Source organism: Phoenix dactylifera, chromosome 5, assembly GCF_009389715.1.
Source record: "Phoenix dactylifera cultivar Barhee BC4 chromosome 5, palm_55x_up_171113_PBpolish2nd_filt_p, whole genome shotgun sequence".
In the NCBI taxonomy this organism is placed as follows: Eukaryota; Viridiplantae; Streptophyta; class Magnoliopsida; order Arecales; family Arecaceae; genus Phoenix; species Phoenix dactylifera.
Genome location: NC_052396.1, coordinates 378,137 through 391,808, shown reverse-complemented (window position 1 = coordinate 391,808; position 13,672 = coordinate 378,137). Strand labels below are relative to the sequence as shown.

Below are 13,672 nucleotides of genomic sequence, written 5' to 3'. Positions count from 1 at the left end.
GAAATGGAGGAAAGGATGTCGAAATCCTGAAGATTGCAGGATTGATGGAAAACGTAATGCAATGACAAGTAATCACTGCAGCACGTTTATGCTCCAAAGTCTGTGATGGTAATAATTCAGGTTTATGGATCAAAGAGACGATGCTGGTTCTTTGCAAGCTAGCTGCCTGTGAATGAGATTATGATGGCATCACGGAAGCAAAATGGGATATGAAGAAGTTTCATGGAACTAACGTTAAAAGACGGTCGCCAGCCTTAAGCCAGCATAATTCAGTACTGGAATTCGGTGTGGCCTAATGTCAGCTTTTCCTCTTCTTGCTTTTCATATACCTACCGTCTTCTCCTGTCGTCTCGGGTCGGTACCACGACCAAAGCCTGAATCAAGGTGCCCCATTTCCCACCACTTCTTCTTCACCTTTAACACATGGTAAACTAGGCTATTAAGCTCTTCCATTTCCCCAAAGTCTCATTTACATATCAAATGCCACCAACACGGGATTCGATTTTTTTGGTACATCAGCTGTTCACACGACACGACGGATATGAATATGGCCAACAAAATTAAAAAGCAAAATACAACATAAAAGCCTTAGCGCCGGCCCATAGTCTGCCCACCTCTCTAACCATGGACAATCACACCCCGGCACGCGCAAGCTAAGCATCTTTTTAAAGTCGTGTACCCTTTTATTTTGCACAAGTGGGCATCACATCCTTGATAGCATGTTATGGTACTGTTCATTGACCTGCAGTATCGGTGGGGTCTCCCTTTGTTAAAAGCATGCACTCGGAACTTTTTCACATGATTGGTAGCTGGCAATTTGAATAACTCTCAGGTGACCTTCAAGTGGGAGCAACATTCAATCTAGTGTTCCTCATCCCTAAAAGCTTTGAGGGCTATGTTCAGTCATATGGGTCAGCCATGCGGCACCCTTCTTGATCATATGTCTGCAGAACTCCCGGCAAGTTTTCTTGCTGATATAAATTATGGCAGTGTCAGCTGCGAGGACTTAATTTCTTTCTGATAATAAAGCATCGGTTCACAAGCCGAGTTTGTATCAAGCACCACTGCCACTTTTTCCGAGTCGGACGATCCTCGAGATCTTTACGTTGCCATCTTGGGGTGTTACGAAGCTTTTGAGCCATCTTGGGGTGTACATAGCGAGACCTTCATTTTTTTTAAAGTTTAGATTCCACTTCCACTATGAAACTCTTGGTGGCCTTCTGAAATATTAAGAATTAGTGAATCATTTCTACACTTGGCTCTAATATCATCTAATCATATACTTTTAAAAATGCCGAAGGCATCTGCATCAAAAGATATCTTCTTCTTGCTCGGTTGTTTTCCATGAATGCATTGCATTTGCACCTCGTACCTAATGGGCTGGGCCACGAACACACGACGCGCGAAGTGGGCTTTGGAGCAACAGATATCGGACTGTTCAAATAGCTAGCAGGGTAGTAGTGAGATAGTTCTAGCCTCCCGTCTTCAACAACAACAACACTATAGCAAAAAAAAAAAAAGTTCACATTTTTTTAGATAATATTGCAAAATCAGATCCACTATCACATAATTCTTTGTATGTCTCAATATTTCTTTTTGTTTTTTTTGGCATTTTACGCTTTATTGTAGCGATAATAGTTAACAACAAAGTTTTCAACTTCAACACAAGGTCAAGAATGAGAATGCTATTCTTGGTGGAAGGAGGTTTGCCGCACTTGCTGGGGAGAACAGTTTGATCATGTTGGCCATATATAACCTAGCCGGACAGTTTCTACTGGCCATACATGGCATTTAACCTGTCTTGTCTCCCAGTTCATATAAGTTATAAGTCGAATTTACTGTGATACCATTTGTCACAACGTAGAATCTCACACCAAAAAAACTTTTTTTTTCTAGCGGAGCTTATCAACAAGCACAAACTTCGTGTCAGAAAAAGATCCTATATGCCACCACAAGTTTTGTTAGAGCCATACGAATAGTTAACCGAGGGGTACAAGAGGCATGGAGCTTCTACCAACCAGATAGGATCGGGCTAATCTGATTATTATAGGATACCAGTTCAAGTTTGAATTGACTTACTCTATTATATATTTTATTTGTAATGCTAAAAAAAAGAGAGCAATTGAGTATTCTAGAGATCGGATGTATTGGGAGTTAAAAATTGTAAAAAAATCGTATATTCTGTAATTTTTAATTTTTATAGTAAAGCTTTTGCAATATTTTTGCCCATAAATTTAGATGGATAAATCAAACTATGTAAATATTACATATTTTTATTTTTTATTTTTCTTCCTTTTTTATTTTTTTTGCTTGTCATAAATTTTTTTTATTATTTCGATTTATTCACCTTACCTCATTGATGCCAAATGCCACCGTCCTTTTCTGCAGGAAACGAAACCTTTTTGTTTTTTCTATAAAAAAGTATGATGCTGTCTGGTGTTGGATGAGGGATGAAAATTTCTGACTATATTTTAGTTTATCTTTTTCACATAAAAGAAAACTACTTTGGAAAAGGATGGTCTAGATTAACAAAAAAAGGTTAGGTGGGAAGCAAATAAGCATCGAGTCAGAACGTCCTGGAGACGAGAGACCCGGCACCGGAGATGCAAAACTAAGAAGGCACATCTTTTGAGAGATAAATCAGATAACTGACTGGGTCGCTTCATTTGCTGCTTATCATTCGAAAGATGTTCTCTGTACCCAGCTGTCTTCTGTTATTTATACTTTATGTAGTCTTATTGCTAGTGATGCAGCTGGTTATGCTCATGCGAGAGCAATGTGAGCAGCTGATGTACCAAAAAAAAAACTTAGCAAGGAGGATGATCTTGCGATGACGAGTCCCATTTGGCTCTAACTATTTCTGACCGGAACTGTATCCCTCAGATTCAAAGCTCAATCTAAATCCCATCCGCAAAATTATATCCTCAGCAATCCAATTCCAGGTCCAATCTTCAGTCGTTATCCCACAGTTTATTATTAATAGTGGACTTGCTATCACAGTTGGAATAATTTAACATGGATTGTAGCTTATAGAGGGCTTAATTAAAAATGATAGCATTTTTTTATTTTCAGGATTGCTTATTCTCAACATTTTGTTATGGCTGGTCATGACCGCATCTATTACTTATGCTAACAATAATGTAATCAAAGCCAAACTAGATAAATTAGTTATAATCTTTTGGTTATCCTGGTCGATGATGTTAACCCTGGGGTCCATCATAATAATTAGAAAAAAAAGATTTGATGATCTGCTGCAATTCAAGTTTCTTCCAACCACATATGCCCTCCGTCACATCTTGAGATACACGTGATACAATTGTTCTCAAATATAGCTGTTTTATGTGCATCTCAACAAAAAAAATTATGAGAATTTATACGGATATGTGTTGAGTTTTATAGCGATTATTTGCTGTAATTTTTTTACATATTTATACAAAATTAAAAAATTAAAAAATTATTTTTTAATTAATATTTTTTTTGATCAAAACGGTAATTTATATAGCTCTAACGGAAGTATATCCTATCAAATCAAGAGAAAGTAAAATATACCAAAAAAAAAGGGTGTCTCCTACGGATGTCTAGATGATCTCTTCAGAGTGCCGGACAAGAAAGAAGGAGACCCAATCTGCTCTTCCGAAACATATGTAATATCTAAAAATAACTTAACTCTTGAGAGGAGTTTTACTCGAATCATATATGCTCAACACCAAGTATCTATCTTAAGATATACTTTTAATTAGTATTTTTGAGTGAGGACTTTAGCTATTATAAATAGTATCAAATTAGATTTGGTCCATAATTTATATGAACAAAAGATACTCAAATATATACGTGAGGATCTGGGCTGAATATATCTGATATACTTAGAAACTGTTTCGACTAATTATTTTGGGTCGGGTCTTGGCATTTCTGGCCTCTATTCACTTTTTTTTGCTTAAATTTCTGGCCTCTATTCACTTGCCATCCTTGAGCCAGCGCCAGTCAACGTCCGTCCTCTGACATGGAGATTCCCTCAAATTTACATTCAACAATTGCTCAATCACATGCTGCTGCGCAGTACATATACTGCAACCAAACCAGCAACAGAGCTCTCCATCTCAATCACACGCTACGATCCGAACGTTATCATTTGCTGTTTCGAATGGTCCCATCTTAACCTGCCCCCATCAATTCATCAATTTTGTCTTCTTTCGGAGCACTCTTCTCTTCCATCTCTTCACTTAATGTCATCCCCAATGCGCCTGCTGGCCCACCATTTACCAAACCCCAGCTCTCCTTACTCGCCGCCCATCAATTCCTTAAGAAACACTGAACACGAATCACGAGGAGAGAGAGAGGGATGCCCCCCCAGCTGCTCTCGCTTTTAACTGCTGCGCCCACGTGATCGGTAACGATTTCAAGCGGCAGTAAACCGATGGGAAAGAGCCGGGCCTTCGGTGGGAGACCGCGCCCTCCTCCTCCTGCTTTCCAGGCTCGCAGCCGCAGCAAAAGCAGCCGTGCCATCCACTCCACCCCACGCGTTCCCCTCGCCTTTTCTCACGCTTCCCTCCGGACGGACCCCACCCTCCCAAGGTCACGACAAGCTTTACAGCCTGGCCCCCGGTCCGAATTCCACGTTTTTTTTCCTTTCATCTCTCAAAAAACTTGGGATTCCAAGTCCAGTTACCACCAGCTTTACTCATTAAAATTATGCTATTTACCCCCGCTAAAGGCATGATGAAGAAAACGGGGAGGGGCTTTTGGAAAAGGAGGAGGGATTGGATAAAGTTGGTGCATTAGCCAAGAAAAAACATATACATATATTATAGGGAACGCGGTTAAGTTAGTGCTTGGTTGGAATGTTCTGGATAAAGAATGGTTAGTGGACATAATAGAATCATCAAAGTAGGAAAAGAATAACAGCAACAGGAGAACAACAGAGACCATTTAATTTAATTCCCCGACTTAATCCAACAAATGAAACACACATCCACCCACCCTTACATTACGTTACACCAGACGGAGATAAGCACAAAAGGAAACTAGAAAAAGAAGGTAAAGTGAAACCAACAACAACTCTCTCCCTTCTTCTGTCTCTGTCTCTCCTCTCTCACATACACAGCAGATCAAAGGAGAAACAAAGAGCGAGCCTTCTTCTACACCCATCTCAACCACCACCTCCTCTTTTCCTGGTAACTTTACTAATTACTCCTTCCAAGCTCAGTTGCGGGGGTTGCTCCGGAACGATCCCAGCGCCTTGATGGCCGCCGCTCTTAGGATGTACTGGTGGTACGCCGCCGCGGCCAACGCCCCCACGAACGGTCCCACCCAGAAGATCCACTGCGACACCCACCAACAGAAATAGAACGTAATTCAAAACTGAGTCCAGATAATTATAACCTGTAATATAACAACTGGTTTTCATATCAATCATTATTACCTGGTCGTCCCAGGCCTTATCCTGGTTGAAGATGACGGCAGGTCCCAAGCTCCTGGCCGGGTTGATGCCGGTCCCGGTGATGGGAATGGTGCCCAGGTGCACCATGAACACTGCGAACCCGATTGGAAGTGGAGCCAAGACCTACATAATACAAGCAGCAGCATGCAGAAGGGTAGCAAAAACCAAAACAAAAAAAAAAAGGTTAGCAGAAGGAAACAAGAAAGGTGAGTGGGCTGCTAATTTGGTGCTACTTAGCTAGCTAGCCAGCTAGTAGAGTACGGACCGGGACGTGGGAGTCACGGGCGCTGCGCTTGGGGTCGGTGGCGGAGAAGACGGTGTAGACGAGGAGAAAGGTGCCGATGATCTCAGCGCCGAGGGCGGTGCCCTTGGAGTATCCGGAAGCGACCACGTTGACGCCTCCACCATAAGAGTTGTAGGGTTGCTTCATGATCCCCTTGACGATGCCCACCCCGCAGATGGCTCCCAGGCACTGCGCCACCATGTACAGCAAAGCCCTCACCAGCGACACCTTCCTCGCCAGGAACAGCCCGAACGTCACCGCCGGGTTGATATGACCCCCTTTTATTTTATTTATTTATTTGGAAGACAATAAACATGGTCGGTCAGTATAAAGAACGTCAAGTAAAGTGAAACTAAACATAGAGAGAGAGAGAGAGAGAGAGGCTAACCGGAGATGCCGGCGGTGCAGTAGACGAGGATGAAGATCATGCCGCCGAAGGACCAGGCGATGCCAAGGATGCCGACGCCGCCGCACTGGTCGTTCTGGGACTGGACCCTGTAGCCGATGACGGTGGCGATGGTGACGTAAAGGAACAGGAGGGTGGCCACGAACTCGGCGATCACGGCCCGGTATAAGGACCACAGCCGGACCTCTCCCATGTCCAGCAGAGGCGCCGGCGGCGGATCGGTGTAGTCCTTCACCGGCGCTTGCTCCGCCTCCTCGCTCACCTCCTTCGACATCTCTCTCTCTCTCCTCCTTTCTTGCTCAGACTTCTCTTCTTTCCCTTTCTACTCTCCTGCTCTCTTTTTACAACGAGGAAGCGAGGGGGGTCGTGGGGGATTTATGGATAAGTAGTGGTCTGCCAAAGGGAGGCTTTCTTTAGAATTTTTTGTTTTAAAGCAACATCATGTCCTAGCTCATGTATTAAATTAAAGAGTGATCTACGGTGACCCAAAATGGTTTATTAGCCAAATGAGTCCCTTATCTCCAACGGAGGCAGTGGAGCTTATTTTCCAGATGATTGTGGGGACTTTTTGTTGTCATGCTTGATGAAAGGACGAACACAGAGAGAGAGAGAGAGAGAGAGAGAGAGAGAGAGAGGCGAGGTTGGTGTGGGCCCCGGTTACAGCGAGACCATGTGATCATATCATGAATCCTGGTGGGGAAAGCGGGCGAGATGAGACGGAGGAGAAGATCAGATCCGGCGTCTCTGCCTGGCATCTAAAATCCCACCGCTTCCAACCTTTCCACGGCCGTGCTCTGATCGAATGAATCGCCACCGCTCATTCAAAAGTCGACGGTAGTTGTTGGACTCGTATGCGGTTCCACGTAACGTGCGCATGGGTCCAGGAAACAGAGGGCTCGGGCTCCAACCCACGTCTCTGGATTGAAGGGACGCAAATAGGGCACAGGACTGCTGTTAGGCCAGGTTGGGTTCCAGGGAAGCAATTTCGGACACGTGGCAGCTTTCTACTACCCAATCGAACACATATGGAGCTGGCACAAGGCGCCGATTTGTACACAACTTGTGGTGGACCGTGGCAGTAGGGGAGAATGATCCAGCCAGCTCGAAATATACCCCATCCGTGCGCTCCGACCTACCCAACCGTTGGACCATCTCGCCAACGACCGTTGAGATGTAAGCGAACGGCGATCACGCTCGAAGGTATTTAAGTGTCTAACGTACACCTAGAGCCCCGGGTTCGAAGAAACCCAACGGTCCGGCCGATCTTATCCGTGAATGTAAAGTTTTCGTGTACCACTTACCACCAGTGTAAGCGAGGTCTCGAACTGGCCCACGAGCCCACCAAATGAGTGGCCGCAATTCAGAAACGTGGCATATCGTGGTTGGTCAGAAAGTTAGTGTGCGGGCCCAGGCATGCTGTCGCTGTTTAGATGTCTGGCGGTGAGCTGTCGCTGTCGTCTATCTCGTCAGCACAGAAGGTCCTCGCGAACGAATCCGAAACCACCGCACCGGACCACAGCTGCGTGTTTGCTGTTCGTCCCGTAACAGCAAACTCTAAGGTTTGTCGCAGCCTCTCCGTGCTTTGCCGTCGCGGGTAAAAGTAGAACCGTGACGCGCCAAAGAGCGCGACACGTGTCGCTCACGTCCAACGGCTACTTCTTTCGAGAGACTTCGGTTGTCGTTTTACCGTTGGAGCCCCCGCAACGGTCAAGAGGAAATTCTCTTCTTTTTTTTTTTTTTGTTTGTGGTAAATAGGAAACAAACTCTCCTTTTCCGGCTCTTTGCGAACGAACGCCCCAAGGTGGGTCTCGGTCTCGGAGCAGCTGTTTGGTGTTCGAGGAGGCCCAAGCAAAAAAAAAAAAAAAAAACACCAACATGGCTGTTTGCTGTCCAAGAATAAACAGCTGATCGACGTACGCGGGAGCTAGTTGCGGAAGGGGCCGGACAAACTCCAACTCCAGGCCGATTTGGTATCGAATGTGGGGTTTCCGCGCATGACAATAACAGCGGCCTTCCAAGGTCTACTCTTAATAAGTCTCTAAGGGCAGATTCCCAGTAAACTTATTTGTTTGCATCATTTAGAGCTCTTACATGAGCATTCAATTCCAATCTCCATTCTCGTGGTCCCCTGTAATAATGCGCAATCGTTGTCTATCGCACTCATACCTTAAATTTAACGAGGGGAGGAGTCTCAGCATTTCAGTAAGAGTTGGATCTACTTTTCCATGGCACTCGTTTACCACATATTATAACATAAATCATTTTTATTCGAACCTTAGGCATATCTAGTATATTGTCATCTAGATACAAGAAACCTACGGCTTATTAGAATTTCTACATGTCTTTTTTGAAAACAATAACGACGTGTCTTTGAAAATGCACTTCAACTTTTCTTGCATACATTTTTATTATTTAGTTTGAAAAAAAAAAATTATGTCTAGAATGCCATCCCACCGTTTGCTTTCACGAAGAACTTATTCCGATTCATGGGAAGAATTTATTTTACTGAAATATATTTTCTGAAAAGCTGATGCCCGGATATATTACACCTAAAACAAGTGATTTTACCATACTTGGTTGACCACAAAAAAAAAAAAAACATAAAAAGCACATTTTCGAGGTAACTTATATTTTGTTAGGCATCTTTTTTATGAAAAAATTATGTAAGAATATTTTTATACCCTTAATAGATTGATGGCAAGGAGAAAAAAACATATAAGCCACTAAAGGTATTTCTTACAAAAATATATTTTATCTTGATTATCAGCTTATGAAACAGTAGCTTTCTTATGTTTCACATTAGTGTTTATTTTTCATAGAAGATGAGAAACTTATAACCAAGGAAAGATAGATGAGAATACAATTTTCTATATTTCACATGGATTTCTATTTTCGCAAGGAAAAGACGATAGAAAGGCCACATTTCCATCTTGAAACCTCCAATCAAACGTAAATCTCTTTGTCATTTTTTTATTGACCATACTTTCTCCTTTCTTCTTCCCACACGACTAAACTAGTCTGAAAAGGATGCATCGAGAGACTTAAGTGCCAGTGGTTGATTTGCTAACCATTTTCCAAATGAAGATTAGATTCTTTACTATTCTTGGTCCTGTGACGATGTCACTCCGAAAATACAAATACAGACATCTAGTTAAACGTTCCAAATTGCACATCTAATGATGGGTCCTCAGAGTTTACAGGTCCAATAGGTCTTATGGTATAGAGATCAGGTAAGGTTATTTCAAAGCTTGAGGCCGATTGCGTTGGAAATGAAGGCCTAATTCCTCCCTCCCATCGGCAACCATCTTGGCCGGCTGCTGTCATTAATTTCCGGTCTCATCCTTATCCCTTGTGATTTGAGACGACAGCGACGGCAAGCCCTTCCGGCAGCTTCCACTGAGGAGGAGAATATGCCCGGAGGACACTAATGGAATCAACAATCAGAGCACTCAATCATTGCAAGCCGCAAGCCAACGGGGATGAGGTCGGTTGGATGCCTTTCCACCCTTGCATCGTCCAATAGCCATCAGACAGCCCACCAACATTTTATTCTAATTATATTGGAATGATATCTAATAATATGATAGGAGTCAAAATGAAGTAGGTTTTTTTTTTTTTCTTTTTTAATGCAGCCATGACTCACACCAATCTTGTACGAGTGCAACCAATAAAATTTAAAAAAAAATGAAGTAGGTTCGATGGCATCGTTGTCACTCCTTTTTTTTCTCTCTCTCTCTCAAATAGCTGTGTATGTACGATTTTTCTTTCATTATTATTATTAGTTTATGATGCGATCGGGTTGCAGTTTTGGACAAATTCACATAACCCTGTGATGGTACATGAGATTTTTTCTGTTGTTCTTGAGATGATTCATCTCTATGTGAATTCAAGGGTTGTAGACATTGTAGCATGAAAGAATCTATAATTCCCACCAATGGAGGCTTAAGAATCTAGGAGGTGCACCTAGAAATGATACATTCTTATGACAAGTTTGTATTCGGATTGTATATTGACAATTCGATGTAAAGTTCGAAAGCGAAGGTTTGGGTCCATGTTCCTCCTACCCTTACTAACACTCCAGAATGAGACTACATAGGTGGAGTTAATTTCTACCTAACCCACTCGAGTTATGATCCTTCATGCTCTTGCCATAATTATTACATCAACACATGCTGCTGCATTGATATTATGCATCAGAACATTATGTCCACTGAATGCCTATCAGTGCATGGTGGCATTCCTCCATCAGAAATTTGCCCCTTTTGTGAGAAGAAGGGAGAGGTTTACCATGCGAAAAATATTTGCCTGCAAACCTAAAGAAACATATATTTTTATCTAGACTTTTGACATTTTATTTGGTAAGACAGAGGGAATCTTCGAATTGTTCGGAAGATAGGTGTTCCAAATGCTAATTGAGCTATCCAAAATTACTACATTGTATATCCATGAAGGATCATTTTAGCTTCGGTGCTACCTCTATTTATTTATTCTATATGCTTTTTTCTCCAGTTCCATATATATGGTACTTCAGATTTCCAACATGGGAACAAATACTGATAGATTAACAGACTAAACTGATGTGAGCTGAATAAAAAAGCATCATCCTCAAAGGCATTGAAAAAGAAAAAGAAAACACACACACAAACCGGTTGCAATATTAACAGAAGGGACAATAGTCATATACGTCATATTATTGAATAAATTGAAATGCCATAACTATGCCTATGCCTCACCTTCCCTCCTCCTTCCCTTACCATCTGAGTGATTCTCCCCTTCTCAACTAGGTTGTGACATACCAACTTGTTGCTGGCCTCCTTCGTGGCCACACGATGCTGATGGATTCATGACAGTGAATTTCATCATCACAAGTATTACACTCCCTCTCTTCTTCTCTCTCTCTTCGACTCTATTTCTTGGGGGTTGATGATGGAGTTCCCCACCATAGCAACATCTCAGCTTACTGATTAGAGATCTTTTCTGGTTGCCAATATTGTTGTTTTTGGTGGTTGTTGTTGGGGTTCTCATAGTTTTTTTTTGGTAAAAAGCGGTTACTCATTCATATAAGTCTAACCTGAGTACACCCATCTAAATCACGTGAAAGTAAAGACAACAAAGCAAAAGGGACATCTGAGTCCGACGTCCACAAAAAGTTCCCGGAGTGCCGGGCGACATAAGAGGCAATCCAATCTGCAGCCCTGTTCGCATAAAAGTTCCCGGTTCTCATAGTTTTAGCAATATTATCGTATCTTGTGTTTCGATAATATTCTAGAGATGGAACTATTGAATTCTAAATATTTGTATAGATGAGTGGCTTGAATTTGAAATTTGAACTTCAGATTGGTTTTTTGAGATTTGTGTTGTTTTATTGGATTCTCTCTCGGCTTAATGAAGTAGATTGGATGACCGCTCTTTTTCCTCTATTTTTCTCAAAGGACATTACATAATATTTTGAAGCTTTGCATGTTTACATAGTTGTAAATAGTGCTGCAGACTGGATGACTGCAGTCCATCATGCAAGACCTATTTTATGGGCACATGGTTGATCCATTCCCACCTAGTTGTGCAACCTCTTGTATTTTGACTCCTGTTATGCAACTTAAATCATCCTTCATAACCAAAAATCAACATTATACAATGTTGACAGCCATGGGTTGATTAAAAGTGAAATTATAGTAGAAATGTAAGTAATTATAAGGGGAATGATTGGTGGCCCAACCATAAATCCATTTTCGAGAATATAGTAAATTAATGCTTTCATAAGTTACGTCTAAAAACTCAACTTTTCTTAAACCAAAATCGTATTACAATGGATCTCGATGCAAACCCAACTTCCTAATTCAAGTTCAACCATATATAAACCAAGAACATAAGCCATGCAAAGCAGAATATTCAAGATCAATGCATTTCAACAAACTTATGGAAAAAAAAAAAAAGCAACAGCGACAGGATTTAAATGACCAAAGAAGCCTAAAACCGAAAGTAAAGCATTCATTAGGTCATCTATAGAAGAACCACCTTAATGGGCTAGAAGAACTCTTGTCTTGGTTGGGCTCCGACTGAGCCTGCTCTTGACGTAAAGTTTAAACTAAAAGCCGCCTTGGGCCTTGACGGCAGCATTCTTGGTTGGGCTCCGACTGAGCCTGCTCTGATCTCCTGTCATCGGATCACGGAACCCAGCTGGATATATTATCCATTAACCAATAGCGATATCCCAATAGGATTGAATAATTCTTCCTGCCCCAAAAACTTAAATATTTTAATACTTTTGCCTCTTTTTTTAGCATTAAAACCTGGTTTTGCTCATAAAAGTTTATCTTATCAGAACAGCACTGTATCGCTACAAATTTGTTTCTGCCAAGTTTTAGCTGGTTTTACTGATACAATGAATTTCAAATGGCTCTTATAAGAGTCTGCATATTTTACAGCAGATTTTCTTATACATTATTATATAAGAAAAGTTATTGATACATATCGATGATCTTTAGACATATCAGGCAATGTCGCAACAGTTAATTTGCCAAATTAATTTGTTTCTACAAACCAAGAAATGACACATGAAATGATTAGAACTTAAGAAATGCAACAATTTAGATAATTGAGTTGTTTTGACGAGGGAATCGAATGATTTATATCCTTGTAACATGTCGCAACAAATGAGTTACTGGACCGGTCTTTTCCTTTTAATAGCTACCAAGTTTGGCCAAATTCATAACCATGCATAAATAGCCAATGAGTATTTGAGGATGGTGTCATCAAAAATTATGACATGTAACAATTCAAATGGATTGAGTTGCTTTGATAAGTGAATCTGATGATTTATGTCATTGCTATGTACAACAATATATGAATGTAATGATAAAAATACATCAGTTTTAAATAAATGCATGAAGCCCTAAAATGCTCTGAATAATGAAGAGCGCCTATGCTTGTCTCTTGCATCCAAGAAAAATAATTTGGTGTCAAAAGGTAGCATCCCTTTCATCCTTGGGAATTCTCAATGTAATTGATGAGATGAAATCGCTACGAGTATGGTTAACTTTCTTTATTCCCTCTTTCCTTGATGTATGTCTTTTAATGGATGTTTTGGGATGAAATAAGAACATCAAGGTTGAGAGACTACATCCCACTCTTTAGGAACTCTCCCTGAGTCCACCAGGAGAACAACTACTCATGCTCCCATTTTCTCACATTCTACCCCTTGGGCCAATCAAAAGGGGCCGTTATCCCTCACAAGTTGCATATGTTCTAGAAAAGGGTTGTCAAAGGATGGAGGTGAACAATGTAGCTGATTAAGTCGCTTTCTATAGGACTCAGTACTTTGGCGGCATTTTCTGGGCTAGCTACGATACGATTTCCTCTTTCTTCTGTCATTTTTTATTTCCGATTTTTTTGGACATACTCATACTAAAATTGTATAATCTTGCTGGCTTATAAAAAAAAATCATTAAAGGATTGGCTTGGGAAGAGTAATTATTCTCATATGTCAATCAACATATAATTTGCTTGAGTCTGGGTCTAAATGAAGGATGGTGGACAGGAAATCAAG

General features: G+C 41.3%; 1 protein-coding gene across 1 annotated transcript; it reads right to left on the bottom strand.

Annotated features, from left to right (window-relative positions):
• Positions 1 to 4,896: 4,896 nt before the first annotated feature.
• Positions 4,897 to 6,538, bottom strand: LOC103721145 (probable aquaporin PIP2-6). Its single transcript, XM_008811216.4, has 4 exons — positions 6,109 to 6,538; positions 5,703 to 5,998; positions 5,420 to 5,560; positions 4,897 to 5,319 (listed from the first exon to the last, which is right to left on the bottom strand). Exons 1-4 carry the CDS (start codon positions 6,398 to 6,400, stop codon positions 5,200 to 5,202), a joined length of 849 nt encoding a protein of 282 aa, XP_008809438.2. The 5' UTR covers positions 6,401 to 6,538; the 3' UTR covers positions 4,897 to 5,199.
• Positions 6,539 to 13,672: the final 7,134 nt, after the last annotated feature.